This window comes from Enhydra lutris, unplaced genomic scaffold (genome assembly GCF_002288905.1).
Source record: "Enhydra lutris kenyoni isolate GAN:26980312 unplaced genomic scaffold, ASM228890v2 scaffoldscaffold4, whole genome shotgun sequence".
NCBI classification, from domain to species: Eukaryota; Metazoa; Chordata; class Mammalia; order Carnivora; family Mustelidae; genus Enhydra; species Enhydra lutris.
This window is the reverse complement of record NW_019154088.1, coordinates 10271609-10291955: the sequence shown is the minus strand read 5'-3', so window position 1 is coordinate 10291955 and position 20347 is coordinate 10271609. Positions and strand designations below refer to the sequence as shown.

General features: G+C 51.7%; 1 protein-coding gene across 2 annotated transcripts; it reads left to right on the top strand.

The window, feature by feature from the left end:
* Positions 1–2231: 2231 nt before the first annotated feature.
* On the top strand, positions 2232–18691 carry LOC111139979 (RNA polymerase II associated protein 1). Of its 2 annotated transcripts, XM_022492375.1 has the most exons (25): positions 2232–2255; positions 3045–3301; positions 3609–3757; positions 4037–4126; positions 4587–4704; positions 5322–5537; positions 6403–6582; positions 7807–7922; positions 8249–8347; positions 9408–9509; positions 9739–9906; positions 10161–10343; positions 10636–10770; positions 10872–11042; positions 11535–11692; positions 12155–12313; positions 12443–12644; positions 13066–13175; positions 13530–13725; positions 13952–14104; positions 14321–14463; positions 15042–15798; positions 17690–17866; positions 18019–18078; positions 18183–18691. In XM_022492375.1, exons 2-25 carry the CDS (start codon positions 3121–3123, stop codon positions 18330–18332), a joined length of 4173 nt encoding a protein of 1390 aa, XP_022348083.1. In that variant the 5' UTR covers positions 2232–2255; positions 3045–3120; the 3' UTR covers positions 18333–18691. The 2 variants fall into 2 exon arrangements, with proteins under 2 accessions (XP_022348083.1, XP_022348088.1); XM_022492380.1 differs by lacking the exons at positions 2232–2255; positions 3609–3757 and having other exon boundaries at positions 3247–3301.
* Positions 18692–20347: the final 1656 nt, after the last annotated feature.

The following is a 20347-nucleotide window of genomic DNA, read 5'->3' as shown; positions in this document are numbered from 1 at the left end:
ACTGGGATCATGACCTGAGCCAAAGAGAGATGAATAACTGACTGAACCACCCAGGCATCCCTTAAAACTATTATAAAATAAAGTTTATTTTTCAAAAAAACCACATCCATAACCAATAATTTTTTTAATCCTTAATATAAAACCCAATTTGTGTTTAGTTTTCCCCAACAGTCTCAAAATAACATCTTCTTACATTAGGCTTATTTGAATCAAGATCCAAACAAGGACCATATATTTAATTGATAGTGTCCCATGTGTTTGTAAATCTGTAAAAGGTCCCCTTCTCTCTAGGACATGAAATTTATAGAAGACACTGGGTCATTTGTAGAATTTTCCACAATTTGGGTTTGGTTAATTGTATTCTTGTGTTATCATTTAACATGTTCCTCTACCACACATATTTCCTGTAGACTAATAGAGCTAGATCCTTCACTAGATTCAAGTTTAATTTCTGGCAGGAAGGTTTACTTGGGAAGTGTTTTATAACTTCCAGTTTCATCGGATCAGGAACACATTATGTCCACTAGTCTCACTTTTAGTGATATTCATAAATTGGCAACCTGATCCATCATATATAAAATCCTCATCAACCTTTTACCTAATAGTTTTATCAGTCATTGATGATCATTGCCTGGAGCAATTATTTCATTAGTGGTTGCAAACAATGATTTTCTACTATCATTCTTCCAGGATTTCTAGCTCCAGCTCCCCTCCCTTACTCCCCGTAACTTCTGACCAGGTACAGTACTATTTTGGAACCCAAGGATGGCTAAAACCTAGTAGCTGAAATTTACTGCTGCAGAGACTGTGAGAACTAAAGAAGGAGGCTATAGAATACCTGGAAACTTAGGAATGCAAATTCTTGGGTGCCTGGGTGGTTCAGTGGGTTAAGTCTCTCTCTGCCTTGGGCTCAGGTCATGATCCCAGGGTCCTGGGATCCAGCCCCTGCATCAGGCTTTCTGCTCAGCAGGGAGCCTATTTCCTTATCTCTCTCTCTGCCTGCCTCTCTGCCTACTTGTGATCTCTCTGTCTGTCAAATAAATAAATAAATTCTTAAAAAAAAAAAAAAGAAAGAAAGAAATCCAAATTCTTGGATCTTGTCCAAGACCTACTGAATCAGAAATTCTTGAGGGTGAGGCCCAGTAGTCTGTTTTTAATAAGCCCCCAAGGTGATTCTCATGCCTGCTAAAGTTTGAGAACCAATGGACTAACACTGGCTGCACTAAGATGGTCTTCAGTCAAGCAATGATTTACTAGGATCCTAAATTCAAGGCAATATGCTGGATGCTGAGTCCTATGGATGCCAAAAAGAAGGCCTGGTGCCCCCAAGGAGCCCACAGTCTATTCAAGAGAACAGCACATATACTTATGAAAGGTGACCCAGCAAGAGCTGATAACTGGCAATGCATTCCACACAAGCCGGCAAGTGGTATGGTGGAAGATTCCATGGAAAGTTCAGTGAATAGGCCTGGTTGGCAGAGATTTTAGGGTTCACTCCAGCTAGGCCTTAAAGGAAGGTAAAGACTATGGGGGTAGGAGGTGGGAGAGAAGAAAGGGAGAATTTCCAAGAAGAGACACTTGAATGAACAAAGGTGGGCTGCTCACGAAGGGGATCACCCCGTGGGCAATTCACCACCGCCATTCTTACAAGAGTTTCTTCATTAAGCCTCAACTTTCCTTTTACATGCTTACCTTCTTGCTCACCCATAAACGCAGTGGGGAGGTCACCTTGGTGTGTGCCGGTTTCTGGGTGCTGCCCACAAGCTTAGGTGCTGGGTTTAGGATGGGATTATCCGGACTGGTGAGTGCAGAGGGATGTCTGAAGTACACGTTGCCTCTGTCACGGGTGTCGTACGTGCAAAAGGGCTTGTGCCTACCGTACATCCAAAGGATGAGTGTTTTCAGTGTCAGCAGAGAGCCTACGTGGTGGGATATGGCAGGGATAGCCCAGTATCTTGGCGCTCAAGGGTTCCGAGTGCAGGGGCGCCTGGCTGGCTCATTCTTAAGAGCATGCGGCTCTCCATCACGGGGTGGAGCTAGGGTCCCACATAGAATGGAAGTCGAGATCACTTAACTAAATAAACTTTTTTTTTAAAGGGGGGGTGTGTGTCCCAGCGCCAAGCTGGCAAACCCCAGAGGGGGTGGAGCCAGACCAGCGAGAGGCGTGGCTGGGGTGCGGGGCGGAAGCTCGAATCCGGCGGCGGCGGAAGCACGGCCCTTGCGGGGCAAGATGGCGGCGCCCAGGCGGTCTTAGAGTAAGTAAGGGGCGACTCTGGAGGGACGGACTTCAGAGTTCCCCGGCTGAGGGCTGGCTACAGAGTATCCGGTTCCTTTGTGGGAGCCTCCCCGAGTGTCCTTGCTCTACATTGAAGTGGCCGCGGCCTCTTTGGTGTGGAGATCCCGGCCACGGCCCTCCATCCTCAGGCTGCATAAACTTGAGACTCGGTGATTTCTCTGTTGATGCGAGTGGTCCAGAAATGTCGGCGACCGCAGACCCCTAGGGGCAGGTGTCAGACCCGACAGTGTACAAGTCTTGTACTTCTTTGGTGAAATTTATTCCTAAGTGTTTTGCTCTTTTTGATGCGATTATAAATGACATTGTTTTTTAAATTTCATTTTTGATTGTTAATTTTGCTGGTGTATAGGAATACAGATGATTTTTATATGTTGATCTTTTATAGTCCAAGTGTTGGTTGGTTGGTTGGTTGGTTTAATAATTTGAACACCTTTAGGCCAGGCATAGTCTCTCTAGTTTGATACAGAATCATTATTCCCTATCTGCCTGGCTCCTGATGTTATTTTTCTTAGATTCCCTACAGTTGTTCCTGAGACTTTTTATCATCCACAGATTGTAAACAATCTTCAGTTGGCAGTAAATATTATTAGGCTGATGACTTCAAGGAGGGCTAAACAGGGAGGGGGTGGCAATAAGGTATGAATGAGAAGGAATGAGTTGATGTGAACCTAAGAAGTGTCTTTTCTGATGCACAATAAAGAAAGTCAGGGTTCAGTTGCAGAGGGCCCATCAACTTTATTGTTTGTAGGGTTGAATGAGAGGCAGTCCCCACACCAAAGCAGTGCTGGAAAGAACTGCAGGAGAGCAGCAGCTAGAGTGTCGAGATGCTGTCGAGACCAAAGCCAGGGGAGTCAGAGGTGGACCTGCTGCGCTTCCAGAGTCAGTTTCTTGCAACTGGTGCAGCTCCAGCAGTACAACTGGTGAAGAAAGGAAGTAGGGGAGGTGGCAACACTAACCTGGACCAGCCTCTGCTGCAGGACCGTCGGGATGTGGTGACACTGGACAGTGAGTGGCGGTGGATGTGAGGCTGAGAAAGAGAGAGGGTGTGGCCTCAGGGTCCTCTTCCTCTCCCTGATGTGGCTGGATTTTTTCCCCATCATTATTTCAAACACTGCATAACCTCTGTTGCTGCAGCCCCATTTTACATATGAAGAAACTGAGGTTCACAGAGGTTAAATATCTTGCCCAGGGTGACACAGCTTGAGCCAGGACCCTACAGCAGCTGCCTTTCTTTCTTTGGTTTCCTCCTGCCCTCAGTCTCTTCCTGGGAAAGAATGACTATCCTCACATCCGGGGTTTTTTTCTTTCTCAGACCTCCCAGATTTGCCCCCAGCTTTGGTCCCTGCTCCCCCGAAGAGAGCTAGACCCAGCCCCGGCTGCCCCCTGCCTGAACATGAGGACCCTGAAGAGAGGCTGAACAGGCATGATCAGCACATCACTGCCGTCTTGACTAAGATTATTGTGCGTCTCACCCTGGTTGAGTGGGATGAGGCATCCTGGGGCAGTGAGGATATTGGGTGGGTATGGTGAGCCATATGAGTAGAGGGTGATTCAGAAAGGTGGGATTTTATCCCCCTGCAGTCAGTTTTGGGCTGCTTTAGAATCACTGTACCCAAAGAAGCAAGGTGCATTCATAACTCCCTAGAGAGATTCCGAGTCATACAGAATTGGGGCTAGTGGGATAGTGTTCAGCCTGGGGAAATCTCAGTACCTTCACTACATTGTGCTTTGTTGCTGCAGGAACGAGATACAAGTTCAGTGGCAGTGAACCTGCCTATGCCCAGTGGTGTTGCTTTCCCTCCTGTGTTTCATCGCTCACAGGAGAGACAGGTAGGCAAGATGCTTAGGTGGTGTTTAGGAGACATTAGGTGAGCCTCATAGTGCCTGTTCTTCAGGCAGATAATCTGAATAATGATAAGCAGTTTCTCTTGTTAAGGCAGCACCATGCTAAGTGCTTTATACACATTACTTAATCCTCATAACAACCCTGTAAGGTAGGTAACATCATCCCCATTTTTCAGATGAGGACACTGAGACCCTGAAAAGATAAGTAACTTGTCCAACACCACATATCTAATAGGTAGAGGAACCAGAAATCCAACCCAAATTTGACAGACTTCAAGACCTGTCCTCCTGTAGAGCCCTGCTTTTTCTGAGGACTAGGGTTGTGATCCTTGGAGACTAAGCAAGTCGTTTTATCTCTTTGTTCCAGTGGCCTTAGTGTAAAGAGGTTGAGAAGAAAAGGGGGTAGTGAGCCATCAGTCTCCTGAGTTTTCTTCTTGTCCCATAGGGGAAGTCTGCAACATCTGGTAAGAGAAGCATCTTCGCCCAAGAAATTGCAGCAAAGAGAGCATCTGAAACCAGTGTCCCACCAGTTAGAGAAGTGTCTACCCTGGATCCACCAGATGGTAAGCTGGGTTTGAAGAGACTTGGGCTTGGCCTTTTTGTAATACACAATCATAGAGTCACCTTAGGGTATAAGTCTACCCTGTGTCAAATATGAAGGCGTATTTAGATGGCATTTGAGCCATCTAAAGAGAAAGCTGTCCATTATCCCCACTTACAGTATTGAGTACCAGTGGCTTGGGTCTACATCCGGATCTTAAGTGCAGGGGAAATGCAGGCCATTATTCGACCCTAGATGAAAGGAAGGAGACAGAGGTGTTTGTCAGAGACTGTAAAATAAAGATGTAAGCTGGAATTCCTATAATGATTTAATTAGCAAAAGAGCTGGGGGCAGGCTTCTGGAGGCAGACGGCTACCTGGACACCCAAGAAAAGAGAAGGTAGGATGTTTCTTAGGGAAGTATCCCTCAGAAAGGGGAAAAATGAGTGGAGAGGTCTCCATCCAATCCAGCCTGTGTTGCCTTACTGGGGGGGGGGGGGGGGGGTAAAGGGATGTCTCTGCTCTGTGCCTGGGAAATCTCTGGGGTCTCCTTCTGTCTCCAGGACTAATGGAGTTAGGGAAGAGGGCCAGAAGGCCTGGCTGGGGCAAGGCAGTGAAACCGATGGTACACTTGTTCCAGGTGCTGCTTCCTGTGAGGCACTCACACCTCGGGAGCAGGGCTCCTGCTGGGGCAGCCGTGGCTTCCAGGGACCCCATCTGGTCACCGGGAAGGGGCTCGGGAGCAAGAATGCTGAGCAGGAAGCCCAGACCATCCATGAAGAGAATATAGCAAAACTGCATGCCATGACCCCTGAGGAGATCCTGCAGGAGCAGCAGCGGTTGCTGGCTCAGCTTGGTATGGCACGCCGGGCTTCCTGCCGGGCCGGGTCTCGGAAGGGACCCCACTCACTGATGAAGGTCTGCTGAGAGGGCCAGACCTTTTGCTGGGTATCTGACTGCATTATTTCATTCTGTCCTCAAATAGGTCCTGGAAGGTAGGTAGTATACTAGTATATACTAGTATACTAGTCATTTACTTAGGGAAAAAACCCGAGCCTCAAAACTTGAAGAAATTCTCCCGTGGTCACATGACTGGTAAGGAGCACAGACGAGATGTAAACCCGGGTGTCTCGGATCTGACAGGCCCTGCTCTAAACCACTATATTGTGTATGCTGTACTACTCTAGGATACGTATGCTGTGTGATAGCTGCACCCTCTCTAGCACAGCTGTGACATGTTCATGGTTTCTGTTCACCCCCACAGTACCACTTGTACTTTGGGCTTGTCCCAAACTGCATACTTAGTGCCTTCATAGAACATACATAGATTAGGTTCCAGTAAATACTTGTGTGTAAATAAATTAGCTGAAAGCAAGAGAAATGGTTCCCTGAAATGCCTTCTCTTGGGCCCTAGTCAGCATTCATTCATTTATTCCACAGCCACTCCCCTTGGGCCTCTGACCTGGGGCCAAGCACAGGGGCGGGCAGGAACCTGGGTGGGCCAGAGGACTGAGAAGAATGGACAGAAGGGTGGGTGGGTAGGTCCTAGTGACAGGTATGGGTCATTGAGGTCCCAGGAGAACCCAGGGGGCTCAGGCCAGATGTGGGAAGGGGCTTGTCCTGGCCTTGGCACCGGCAGACAGGCAGTGTTCAGCAGGTTTCAGGTCTACAGGAGCCTGGGGAGGATCTGTCACCACTCACTCTCTCATCCTTTCCTCTAGATCCCAGCTTGGTTGCCTTCCTGAGGTCTCCCAGCCACACCCATGAGCAAGCAGGAGAGAAGACCACAGAGGAGCAGAGGCCAGGAGGACACTCTGTTGAGGTCACTGGAGAGGAACCCATTGTGCCAACTTTTGCAAGTGAGCCCAGGCAGGAAGATGATCTGGATCCAGGAGCCCCAGGTTTGGACAAAAGGGGACATCTTTGGGGGAATAAAAGCAGAGGAAAGTATCCCTTCTTCTAGGCCTGGCAGATGGGAAAAGAGAATCTTCTCTGTCCTTGCACATCTAACATTAATCTTCATTATTGTCTGGAAATCAGTCTTTATTTGTTGATATGTATGTTTTTCCTTCCTGGGCTTCCTGTTTTCTTGTCCTGTTACTGCTCCTTCTCTCCCTCCCCCAGTAAGTGGCAGCAGGATGTGACGGCTGAACCCTCCCCCAGCAGATCATCTCCACCCACCTTTATGGGAACCACCCCAGCTCTGGCTTTGTCCACCCCACGGTTTTCTGCCTCCACTGTCCATGCTGAGGGGGGAGACGGCAGGGCCCGGTCAATGGAGAAGAGGCTGACGTAGGTCTTACGAACATGCCAGACCTAAAGCAGAGAGGCCAGTGGGAGCACTCATTTCCCAGGACCTGGATTATTTTATTAGTGATTAACCAAAGAAGAAATTAGATTATGAAAGCCAGGAAGCTCCTGCCGCTCAGTGAGCTCCAGGCCAGCTGAGCAGGTCAGGTGAGGGTTGGGGGAGAAAAAGGAGGGTTTCCCAGATGTGTGTTTCTGTATCTTGCCCCACAGAAGCAGGGTCGCTACCCCTCAATGCCCCACTCCCCTGCTTCTTTAGAAGGTCAGTACTGGGGTGCCTGGGTGGCTCAGTGGGTTAAAGCTTCTGCCTTCGGCTCAGGTCATGATGCCAGGGTCCTTGGATCGAGCCCCGCATCGGGCGCTCTGCTCAGCAGGAAGCCTGCTTCCTCCTCTCTCTCTACCTGCCTCTCTGTCTACCTGTGATCTCTGTCAAATAAATGAATTAAAAAAAAAAAAAAGGTCAGTACTAGGCAATAGAGAACTGTGTTTTCCTTGATATATATGGTCCTCCCTTCCTCCTTTGCTCCCTCTCTCTCCTTTTCTTTACCTCCTTCTCTTTCTCTTGCCTCTCCCAGCAAGTACTTGGGGTCAGCAAAGGGTAGAGCCCAGGCCTGGGTGTGTTCTGCCATATCTGAGATATTTGCCCAATTCCCAGGAGTTCCAGCCCCTGGGCTGTGCCACTTAACTCTAGTTAAAGGCAGTGGCTGCCACACCCTTGGGCAGAGGTAGGTGTGGCAGCTGCGGGGTAATGGCTGGGACCCCAGGGGATCAGTGAGCTGAGCTCCTTAGGGAATATCGCTCCACTTCTATCTTCCTAGCTGTGGCCCTGCCTGTGACCCCCCACAAAGAATGGGTGCACATGGACACCGTGGAGCTGGAGAAGCTGCACTGGACCCAGGATCTGCCTCCGCTCCGAAAGAAGCGGACACAGGAGGTGAGGAGGGCCAGCCAGCCTACGAGGTGGGGAGCAGGCTGGGAGTGGCCGTGGAAGCCTTACCCATTGGGACCATATCACTTGTTCTTTCCCCCATGCTCTTGCCCCCAAACTCAGGCCCTTTTCCAAATCCCTGGAGCTTGAGGAACATGTCTCCTTTGCAGTCCTCCTCCTCTCCCATCACCCTGCCTGTCCCCTGGTGTCAAGGGAGTCCTGTTTCCACTCAGGGGTAGAGTCAGGACCCGAGGCCTTGGATGAAAGGTGAAGAGTGGGTGTAGGGAAGTTGCTGTGTCCCCAGCCTACAGTCTTCTTTCTCTTCCCATTAGAGGATGCAAGCCCGATTTAATCTTCAGGGAGAGCTCCTGGCCCCCGACGTGGACCTGCCCACCCATCTGGGGCTACACCACCATGGAGAAGAGGCAGAGGTGATACATGGGCCCAGGGAGGACTGGGCAGCTCTCAGCAAGTGCCTTTATCTGCCGTATGGAAGAGGACCTCTGGTCACTTGCCTTGGGCCTTCTCTGTAGCCTGTTCCATTTCATGGCCTTGCTGTCCATAGGTTCTTAAGCTCAAAATGTTTCTCCTCTTCCCTTCACATTCCAGTCTTGCCCGAACTTGCCAGTTTTATGTCTGTCACCTCCCCTGGTGCTTTCTACAGAAGAGGCTTGCTCCCTCTTACCTGTTCGGTCGCCACATCTTCCCATCCAGCCCTCACAGGGCGGCCATACTGATTCCCTCTGGGCCAACCCAGGCCACACCTTGCCTTGGAAAGTTTCCTGGCTCCCTTCTGACCACGGAATAGTCTTGGCTCGTTAGCCTGGCGAGGCAGCCCTTCGACAGTGTCTCCCTGCTGACCCTCTAGCTCTGCCTTCTCACTCCCGCCTCACCACTGTGGTGCTCTCTCCCCCGCAAACAGGATGTGCTCAGGGACCTCCAGGCTCAGGGCTCCAGGCAATGGAAGCTCCCTCTACCCACTGAGACAACATCACTTTTCCACATTCCGCCCCCCCTGGTTTTTTTTTTTAAGATTTTATTCGTTCATTTGACAGACAGATCACAAGTAGGCAGAGAGGCAGGCAGAGAGAGAGGAGGAAGCTGGCTCCCCGCTGAGCAGAGTCCGATGCGCGGCTCGATCCCAGGACTCCGGGATCATGACCTGAGCCAAAGGCAGAGGCTTTAACCCACTGAGCCACCCAGGCACCCCCACATCCCCCCTTTCTCTCTCTCCTATTCTCTTGTTGCAAGTTAAACACAGATTGCTGCATTTCTCCCTGTCTGCTTTATGCCGTGGTTACTTATGTGCAAATCTTACCTTCTTTACCAGTTTCTCTCCTTGGAGAGACGAGGCAAGAGATAACCACTTACTTAACTTTGTCTTCCCCTTGACAACTAACGCAGTGCCTGGGAATATAAGGGTTTCTGTTTATTGGTTGGGGGTTGCTGCCCCGTGGGTTGGCTTCTTCTGACATCTTGTCCCTGCCCCAGAGAGCAGGGTACTCCCTGCAGGAGCTCTTCCACCTGACGCGCAGCCAGGTGTCCCAGCAGAGAGCATTAGCGCTGCACGTGTTGGCCCAGGTCATCGGCAGGGTGAGTGAACTTCCTGACCCAGTCCTGCCTGCCCCCATGCCTCGCCCCCTACCCCGACCCCAGACTTCCCCACCTCCTTTTCATTCGACCCCAGGAGCCCATATAGCAGCTCTCCTTGGGACAGACTGGGAATGGGACAAACCCAGGGTCATCGGTGGGCAAGTGTAGGGCTTAGGACAAAGACTCTATAACTTCAGCATCCTCAGCCAGGTTTTCCCCTGCCCCCCAGGCCCAGGCTGGTGAGTTCGGGGACCGCCTAGTGGGCAGTGTCCTGCGCCTCCTTTTGGATGCTGGTTTCCTCTTCCTGCTGCGCTTCTCCCTGGATGACAGAGTGGATGGGGTCATTGCAGCTGCAGTCCAGGCTCTTCGGGCTCTGCTGGTGGCTCCTGGAGATGAGGTACACAGGGACAGACACGGAGCTTGGAGGCATCAGGTTCCCTACCCCCTGCTCCTGTGCACACCCTCACTGCAAAGGCTTTGCCCAGCAGAGCAGAGAAGGGGATGGCAGCAGCACTGTCTTCTCCTAAGAGCCCCTACACCCAACAGCCTTGTTTTCTTTTCTTAGTGCAAGGCTTCTGCTGACTACTCCTAGGCCCTTTTGGGGCCTGACTCCTTCCTCTTCTTCCCACCCCCTTCTCTTCCCTATGGCAGGAGCTCCTTGACAGCACCTTCTCCTGGTACCATGGAGCTTTGGTGTTCCCTCTGATGCCCAGCCAGGAAGACGAGGACGATGAGGATGAAGATGAAGAGCCTCCAGCAGAGAAAGTAAAAAGGAAGAGCCCTGAGCAAGGAAACCGGCCTCCATCTGACCTGGCTCGACACGATGTCATCAAGGTAAAGATGCTGGGCAGCTGCATGTGTCCCCCAACCTTGAGGGCGAGCACGTCTTTTGGGGATGGGGGGTGGTGCAGAAAGAGAGAATCCAAGCAGGCTCCATGACCAGAGGAGAGCCCAACATGGTGCTCGATCCCACAACCCTGAGTTCATGACCTGAAGTCAAGAGTTGGACACTCAACAGACTGCTCCACATTAGCGCCCCCACAGGGCAAGCACATCTTGGGCAAGAACGGTCACTGGGGCTTGAGGCCCAGCTGTGTGTGGCACTGGGTTTATCTCTGATCACCAGGGGCTTCTGGCTACCAACCTGCTGCCTCGGCTGCGCTACTTGCTAGAGGTCACCTGCCCAGCACCTTCTGTGGTCCTTGACATCCTAGCTGTGCTCATCCGTCTGGCCCGGCATTCCCTGGAGTCAGCCACAAGGGTGAGAAAGAGGAGAGGAGATGGGGAATGGGCAAAGAACCTAGCTGGGCCTGGGCCTGACCCTCAGCCTCCCTGCCTCCCTTTTCTTCCTGTTCTCCACAGGTCCTAGAGTGCCCTCGGCTAATAGAGACTGTGGTTCGGGAGTTCCTGCCCACCAGCTGGTCCCCCATGGGAGCGGGGCCTGCCCCCAGCCTACACAGAGTGCCCTGTGCCGCTGCCATGAAACTGCTTCGTGTCCTGGCCTCGGCTGGTAGGAACATCGCTACCCGACTGGTGAGCAGGACGAAGGTCCAGAGATGAAGGGCTGATGACAGGGCTGGGCTGGGGGCTAAGCATGGCCTCTGGGCTCTGGGTAACTGGCTCATGCTATCTTCTTCTTCACCTCTGATCCAGTTGCTCTGAAATGCAACAGGAACCACCAGCCGGAAACCTAGTCACTTGGAATGTAGTGTATTCTCTAGGCCCACTGTATTTTCGTTACCTAAAGAGCTCCCTCTTCCCTGACCAGGAGAGCCATGTAGAGATGGGCAGCCATCACCCATAGCCAAGTCGCCCTAGAAAAGGTGTCTAGCAAGTGCTTGCTAGAAAGAAGGAGGGGAGGGAGGGATGGCTGAGGTAGTTTCATCCTGGCCCAGAGCGAAGACCCCGTGGCACAAGAGGGGCCTGGAACAGGGCTGAATTGAGCCCATCGCCATAGCAAGAGAACGTGAGGCCGCTTGGGCCCGCAGCTGAATGGGATGCCAGACTCTGCCCTCTCGCCCTCAGCTGAGCAGCTTTGATCTCCGGAGCCGCCTGAGCCGCTTTCTAGCAGAGGCTCCCCAGGAAATGGCCTTGCCCCCAGAGGAAGCTGAGGCTCTGAACAGCGAGGCCTTCCGTCTGTGGGCTGTGGCTGCCTCCTATGGCCAAGGTGCTGACCTTTACAGGTGAGGAGAGATGGGAGGAGGCTCCCTTGTAGACCCCTCCAGTTGTGTACTTGGGCCTAATCTGATGGCCCAGCCTTGCTCAATGAGTCCAGCTCAGAGGGACGCTGAGAATGAGGAGGAGGGGATTCTGGGAGGAACGAAGGAAGCCTGGGGGCCAGGACTAGCCAGGGGACAGTAGAACAAAGCTGAGGTAACCACATTCTGTGCACGACAGCCTCAGTAGCTTGGTGAAATCCGATTTAAATCCCCTGTGGGAGGAAGCCTGGAAGGTCTACCTCTTTCCCTTCTGCCCCCAGCCTTCCTTCCCTCTGAAGCCTTCCACGAGTACCCAGCTCTGGGGCCTCTGCCTCCGGAACTGCCTTAACCAGCCTACAGATCCCTGGGGGAGCGCCCTGCCTTGTGTCTCCTGTTTCCCCATTCAGGGTCTTCATACACTGACGGATAGTAACTGTTCTCTCCCAGGGAGCTGTACCCAGTGCTGATGCGGGCCCTGCAGGCCGTGCCAGAGGAGCTCAGCACACAGCCCGCTCGGCCCTTGTCCATGCAGCGGATAGCGTCCTTGCTCACTCTCCTTGCCCAGCTGACCCTGGCCACCAGCAGCACCGCCCCTGAACCCAGCAGGTGGGTTATAGATAGCTCTGAGCTCCAGAATGGGGAGAAGCACTCCTTCAGAGGGAGAGGGTGGGTAGAGCTTATGGGGGCCTCGACGCATCCAGACCTTCACTGTGACCCCTTTTGGCACTCCTGTAGTGACAGTGCTGGGGCCAGTGTGTCGGCCACCCCTTCCTCGATCACTTGGACACAGGTGTCCGGGCTCCAGCCTCTTGTGGAGCCCTGTCTAAGACAGACCTTGAAGTTGCTGCCCAGACCTGAGATGTGGCAGGCCCTGGGCCCAGTGCCCACGGCCTGCCTGCTCTTCCTAGATGCACACTACCAGGCCTGGAGCCAGCAGGTGAGTGTGGCCTGCCAGCCTTCCTCTGTGCCCTGCATGCCTGCCTCTGTCTTTACACACCACCCTCCATCTCCCTCTCTGTTTCCACCTCTCCACCCCTACTTCCCCATTCCGCTTTTTCCTGCTCTCCATGTTTTTCCTCCCACCTTTCTTCCTTTTTCCCCCTCCACGTCCGTTGGAACTGCAAAGGAGCTGTGTTGGTGGGGATCAGAGACCCCCAAACAGCAGCTCTGTCTCCCTGGAGGAAGACAGTGGGTGTTGGGACAACCTGGGGGTCTTTTCTCTCCAGAGGGTCAGAAGGCAGAAGCCTCCAAACACTTGACTCTTGGGCTCTTAGAGTAATCGGCTTGGCCTGGGGACCCAGGGTCTAGGAGAATGGGTGTCTTGGGCTCTTAGCTCAATGAGCTCCTTGGTCCCCCAGCCAAGCCTGTGCCCAGGGGATTGGCTACAGGATATGGAGCGCCTGTCAGAGAGCCTGCTGTTACCCTTGCTGCGCACACCCACTCTGGGCAGCCTGTGGGATTCTCTTGGGTATGTACTGTATGTGGGGGTGGAGGTTGGGAAGTGGAGGTAGGGGGGAGGATTATGTACTTTTGGGTATGTACTTTGGTGGGGGGTGTGGTTGGGAAGTGGGAGCAGGGGGGAGGAGGCAGCTCCTTTCCCTGTGGGACTCCTGGGTCTAGCTCCCTCATCCATCCCAAATAGAACCTCTCAGCCAGAGGAAACCTGACTCCCTAGCGGGCAGCACTTGAGGGCTCTGAGGAGTGTGGGTACAGGTCCACATAGCCAGGTTCCTGCTGGCCTTGGTGGCAGACCAAGCAGCTCTTTTCTGGCCTGGCACACATCAGGCCAGAGCCCCTCTCAGCTCCTTCATTCTGCCTCCAGGAGCTGCTCCCCTCTCTGCAACCCGCAGTTCTGTGTTCGGGCCCCTGAAGCTCTCCCCAGCCTCGTGTCACTGGGCAGCACAGGAGGCCACCTTTCTCTCAGTTTGGCTGGCTCAGCCTCACCGTTCCCGTTCCTCACTGCCCTTCTCTGTCTTTTCAACACCTTGGCCCGGATCCACAAGGGGCTGTGTGACCAGGTAAGACCTAGGCGCCTGGTTTGGGGTCAGGCAGGGGGGTGAGGGGCATGGAGTGGCTATACGGCAAGAGTCAGAACAAAAGTTACCACTGGGGGAAGGGAGGTCTCTCCTGCCAGCCCCCATTTCTGTGAGTTTGTCTGGGGAGGGGGCAGCCACCTGAGGAACCCCTATGCCCTTTGAAAGATCAAAGTTCCCTTCAGAACTGAACAAGTTTGCTTTCCTTCAGCTGGCTGCCATATTGGCCACCCCGGGACTCCAGAACTACTTCCTCCAGTGTTTAGCTCCCATGGCCGCCCCACACCTCACGCCCTTCTCTGCGTGGGCCTTGCGCCATGAGTACCACCTGCAGTACCTGGCACTCATCCTGGCGCAGAAAGCGGTAGGTACAGCCCAATCCCCGTACCGCTGTCCTTCCCCCCACCTCCCATTAACCACCACCCCTCCCCACCTTCTTCAGAGCCTGTGCTGCTTCTGGCAGTCCATGCACACCCTCCTCTGCTCTAGACATGCCTAGGATCTGGGCAGCTATTCTCTGTGCACGTATCCTCACATCTCTCTGTTCTGTCCCTCTCATACCCCGCTTCTCTGTTCGTAGGTAACAGTCCAGCCAGATCTGGCCATCAACACCGCCCTCCATCACAGTATGGTCTTGGCCTTGCTGAGCCGACTGCTGCCCGGAAGTGAGCACCTTGCCCATGAGCTCCTGCTGAGCTGTGTATTCCGTCTGGAGTTCCTCCCGTGAGTCCAGGCTTGGTGACATCAACTCGGCCCTTTGAGAGGCTGCTGTGGGTGTTGATGAAGCAGCCCTAAATATGGAGCCAGGGGCCCTGGGTTTAACCCCCTTTCTTCCGTGGATTGTGCTCTCCGTGTCAGAGCTTCTGTTTCTCGTCAGTAAAGTGGGATGAAGATACCCACGCTAGAGAATAACAGTGAGATTCCCGTATGACCGCTCAGCTAAGAAGTGGCGTATAGACTAGCTGTATACATGTAACAGCTAATGGGGACCGAGTGTTTACTCTGTACCTGGCCACTTCTTAAGTACTTCTCTTGTGTTTTCCCTGTACTATGAGATAGGTACTGTTATCCCCATTTTACTGTGAGGAAACTGAGGCACTGAGAAGCCCCGTTAGCCTGTCCCTAGGCAGTGGACTCTGATGCCCACCCTCTTAATTACTACATGCACTACATAGAAAGTGATCAGGGAACAGGAAAGAGCAGGATTGACCTGGAACCTCTGGGAAGCCCTGGAGAGCTGGCATGGTGTCCAGAGCACTGTGGTTCGAGCGGTCACTTTGGGCTTTTGGATTCTGTTGCAGGGAAAGAGCATCAGGGGGTCTGGAGGCAGCCGACTTCTCTGACCGGCTGTCCTTTGGGAACAGCAAGGACTCAGGGTGTGGGCGAGGCGCTCTGCTGGCTCAGGCCTGCCATGACCTCCCCAGCATCCGCAGCTGCTACCTGACCCACTGCTCACTGGCCCGAGCCAGCCTGCTAGCCTCGCAGGCCTCATACCGAGGGGAGCTGCAGCGAGTCCCCAGCCTGCTGCTCCCTGTGCCGAAGGAGTCATTGCTGCCCACCGACTGGCCTTTCCTGCCACTGATCCACCTCTACCACCAGGCCGCAGACACTTCCCTGGGGCTCCCTCCTGCTGACACTATAGGCACGGCTCTGCAGGCTCTGCAGTGGGTGCTGGTCCTGGAGAGCTGGCGCCCTCAGGCCCTCTGGGCCGTGCCTCCCGCCGCCCGCCTGGCACGGCTCATGTGTGTGTTCCTCGTGGACAGTGAACTATTCCGGGAGACCCCAGTACAACATCTGGTGGCCGCGCTCCTGGCCCGGCTCTGCCAGCCTCAAGTTCTGCTGGACCTCAAGCTGGATTGCCCACTTCCCGGCCTGGCGTCTTTCCCTGACCTCTATGCCAGCTTCCTGGAGCACTTTGAGGCTGTCTCTTACGGGGACCACCTCTTTGGAGCCCTGGTTCTCCTTCCCCTGCAGCGCCGGTTCAGCGTCACTCTGCGCCTTGCCCTCTTTGGGGAGCATGTGGGAGCCTTGCGAGCTCTGGGCCTGCCTCTGACCCAGGTACTTTCTCAGGCCAGCAGAACCTATTGTGGCCTTCCTGTGCTGGGCCTGGGAGGGTGTCCTGAGCAGTGGGGAGCTTTGATGGTCCTCAGGTTCCTTACCTTCTGCTGGATTTTGACAAGATTAACAGAATCATGGAAAGGCTTTAACAGGGTATCTGGCATATAGGATGTATTGGTTATTATTAGCAAGCCACAACTCATTACTCAGTGCTACAATCTAGATGAGAGACATAGTAAAACCTAACAGAGTTCTAAGTTATTCACATTTTAGATGTTAGGTCAGGATTCAGGAAAGGAAAAGATCAAAGTGGGCTTCCCATAAGAAGAAAGCTTTGGGGAAGAAGCAGGGATTGACTTGGGTACTGAAGGGTGGGTAGAATTTTATGTTGGGGATAAGGACAGTATGTCCCCAGTGGAACACCATCAGCAAAAGCTCAGAGGCAGGAAAGAATATAACAGGGTGGGAAGGAGAAGGAGCCAGATTTCAGTTTAGGAACTTGTTGGGAACAAGCCTAATAAAGTCTTAGAGAGCCTCAAAAATCAAGCTAAATGGTTAAACTTATATAAGCTGTAGAGAGTTAACTTTCTTAAGGTTTGGGTTTTTTTTTTTTCTTTATAACTTATTCTGGTAAACTTAAAATATAAATATTTTAATAAATACATTTAACATGTATATAAAATAAGTCTTTTATATAAAGAACTAAAGAGAAAACTTAAAAAAAATTTTTAAAGATTTTTATTTATTTGAGAGAGAGATTACAAGTAGGCAGAGAGGCAGGCAGAGAGAGAGAGAGGAGGAAGCAGGCTCCCTGATGAGCAGAGCCTGATGCAGGGCTCGATCCCAGGACCCTGGGATCACGACCTGAGCCAAAGGCAGAGGCTCAACCCACTGGCGCCTGAGCCACCCAGGCGCCCCTACTTCTCCCTCTGCCCTTCCCAGCGACAGTGGTTTTCTAGTTTTTTGCTATTTGAAGTAACACCATGATAAACACCACTGGATATAAACTTTATCTCTTTCTCTCATAATCCTGTCTTTTTTTTTTTTTTTTTTTTTTTTTTTTCAGAGCACAAGCAGGGGGAGCCAGAGAGGGAGAAGCAGACTCCCCACTGAGCAAGGAGCAAGGAGCCTGATGTGGGACTTGATCCCAGGACCCTAGGATCATGACCTGAGCTGAAGGCAGACACTTAACCAACTGAGCCATCCAAGCATCCCTCCTTTTTTTTTTTTTTGAGATTTTATTCTTTAAAATAATCTCTTCACCCAATGTAGGGCTCGAACTTACAACCCCAAGATCAAGCGTTGCATGCTGTACTGAGTGAGCCACCCAGGTGCCCCTCTCATAATCATTTCTGCACGGAATTGAGAGTGATTTTTTTAGAGAGTTACTGGTCCAAAGAAAAGGAACTTTAGAGGGGCACCTGGGTGGCTCAGTGGGTTAAAGCCTCTGCCTTCGGCTCAGGTCATGATCCCAGGGTCCTGGGATCAAGCCCCACATCAGGTTCTCTGCTCGGCAGGGAGCCTGCTTCCTCCTCTCTCTGCCTGCCTCTCTGCCCACTTGTGATCTCTGTCAAATAAATAAATAAAATCTTAAAAAAGAAAAAAAAAGAACCTTAGAAAGGTTTCATAATATACTTGAGCAGTTGAATGTGACATTTTGAAAGTTTAATTTTAAGCAGATTAAACAAGTAGTGGTAGGCAGTAGAAATTTACTACTGCTTCCCAATTTCCCAGTTTTCCCTGCTTCCCAGCTCTTTAGTCTTTAACCTCAGTTCTTATGATAGACAGGAATAGATGTCTGTCCAGGACCTTATCTCTGCCTCACGATTTGGCTCAGGTGACTCTCAGGCCTCCACCCTGTTGTCAGCATGTCTCATTCCCCCTGTCACAGCTGCCTGTGTCCTTGGAGTGCTATACAGAGCCTCCCGAAGACAACCTGGCCCTCCTTCAGCTCTACTTCCGGGCTCTGGTTACCGGTGCCCTCTGTCCACGTTGGTGCCCTGTGCTCTATGCTGTGGCCGTGGCCCATGTCAACAGCTTCATCTTCTCCCAGGACCCCAAGAGCTCAGTAAGTTACATCCCCATCACCAGAGGGTGGAAGAGAGACTGCAACTGAGCTGCCTCTGGGTCAGCTGGGGAGGAGATGAGGGTTGGATGAGGGCAATGATGGGTGTCAGCCCTGGGCCCAGTGCCATCTCTCCCTCCCTGTTCTGCTTCTAGGAGGAGGTCAAAGCTGCCCGCAGAAGCCTGCTGCAGAAAACTTGGCTGCTGGCAGATGAGGTAGGATGGGGCACATCGTGGATGGGGGGAAATAGTAGGTCTTGGGGGACAGATCTCAACAGGATCTCAGTAGCTACTTCATAAAATTTCTTCCCTTTTTGCAGGGTCTCCGGCAGCACCTTCTCCACTATAAGTTCCCTAATTCTGCCCTTCCAGAAGGCTTTGAGCTCTATCCCCAGTTGCCCCCTCTGCGTCAGCAGTATCTCCAGCGACTGACCTCAGGGATGCTCGAAAATGGGGTATCCAAGGCCTAGTACAGTTGCTACAGATGGAGACTTAGATACATTCTCCTGGGGTTCACCAACACGTGCCTGGCCAGACAAAAGGATTCTGTGTCCTTATGGGTGCACAAGAGACAAAGGAACAGAAGGCTTGCCTTCCTGGAAGCAGGCCATTGGAGCTTTTTTGGAGCAGGGTGAGCCCTACCATTATATACTGATGTGTGAAGCTCAGGATCTGGGGCTTCTGAGGGTCTGTACTGGGAGTGAAGGGTGACTTAACTATTTAACCCTCTTTTGGGGACAAGGAAAACTATGGACATCTCTCCTTCCCCTGCCCCAGACCAGGATATATGAATGCTATAGATGTGTACTGAAATAAAAAATTTTTGTATCTCCTAGGAATCTGATTTGGACTAATTTCAGACATGGTAGTTCAGGATTGGTATGGAGGGATGGACTGTCCCAGGGGAGAAGCAGGACTTCTGTGAGAGATGGGGAAGTAAAAACTAAGTCCACATCTGGGACAACTAAAATGTGGGTCCCAGTTCTGGAGGCAAGCCAGGCCAGAGCAATTCTCTTAGGAAGGGGTACTACCTTTTTTTTTTTTTTTTTTTTTTTTTTTTTCAAATTTGACAGAGAGACACAGCAAGAGGGGACACAAGCAGTGGAGAGTGGGAGGGAGAAGCAAGCACCCTGCTGAGCAGGGAGCCTGATGTGGGGCTTGATCCCAGGACCCTGGGATCATGACCCGAGCCAAAAGCAGATGCCCAATGACTAAGCTATCCAGGTGCCCCAGGAAGGGGTACTTCTTAAAGGACTTTCGGCAGTCCATTTGGAGTATAAGTATCCTTAGTGAGGTCAGCATCTTATCTCCATATGGTCCATTAACTGCTATCCTGAGATATGAAGAAAGCAAAAACCAGACTGTGCAATAGTTGTCTGTCTTAATCCGTTGGGGCTGCTGTAACAGAATACCATAGACTGGATGCCTTATAAACAACAGAAGTTCATTTCTAAAATTTCTGGAAGCTGGGAAGTCCAAAATCAAGGCCCCGGCACAGTTGGTCTCCAGTGAGGGCCCACTTCCTGGTTCGTGGACAGCGCTCACATGGTTGAAGGGACATGGGAATCCTCTGCGGCTTTAATAAAGACACTAACCCTGTTCCACCCATGAGGGTGGCACCCTTATGACCCAATCACTTTCTAGAGGCCTTGCCTCCAGATACCCTCACACTGGGTATTAGAGTTCAACATATGAACTTGGTTGGGGGAAGGGGGAGTGGACACAGTCTGTAGCGCTGTCCTACAACTCCCCCTCCATTATGGACTTCAGTGGTGCCAGGGAAGGAAGAGCTGGGAAGGAGTGGATCACCATGAACTCTGGTTCATTGGTTCATCACTTTTGGTACGGTTTTTCGGTTCTTTGTCTAAATTCTAACACTTAAGCTTTCTTACAGTGTCATTTTCTGTGTGGGATCCTCGTGTTTACAGGTCATCGGAGTGAGTGCAGTGTGCCCTGTCCGTAGGTAGAGAGAACCACTTCCCATGAACAGAGCTGCTGGACACAGAATAATACAGTAGGTTTTATAAGCAACTACTGCATCTGCAAACAGATTGGTCCCCAAACCCATGTGACAAAAATTGCGGGAAGAATGTGTTAAAACACACTGCCCAGCCCTTCACCGGTGTTTCTGATTCAGTGGATCTAGGATGAAACCCAAGAATTTGTATCTCTAACAGATTTCCAGGTGGTGCTGTTGGGGCTATCTAAGCCCAAACACACTTGGAGAACCACTGGCTTAGTGGAACATTCGTTACCAAGTAAATTCTGGGATCTCACAGTGGGATACCCATGGAGTTCAATAGAGCATGGGTCTTACAGTGCTTCAGAATCACTGTAGTATCTTTACTTAGCACTATAGTCTTAGACAACCAAATAGCTAACCACTATCACTTCTTTTTTTCCCAGTGCTTTGTATATAGGCCTCAGCCTTTAAAATTAGTATTTCGGACAAAAAAATTAAGGAAGACACAAAACCACCTGCAGG

Coding starts and splice junctions, on each gene's coding strand:
- LOC111139979 (XM_022492375.1), top strand. CDS start 3,121: ATGCTGTCGAGACCAAAGCCAGGGGAGTCAGAGGTGGACCTGCTGCGC. Junction 11,043..11,534: donor GGAACATCGCTACCCGACTG/GTGAGCAGGACG, acceptor TCTCGCCCTCAG/CTGAGCAGCTTTGATCTCCG. Junction 18,079..18,182: donor CTTGGCTGCTGGCAGATGAG/GTAGGATGGGGC, acceptor CCCTTTTTGCAG/GGTCTCCGGCAGCACCTTCT.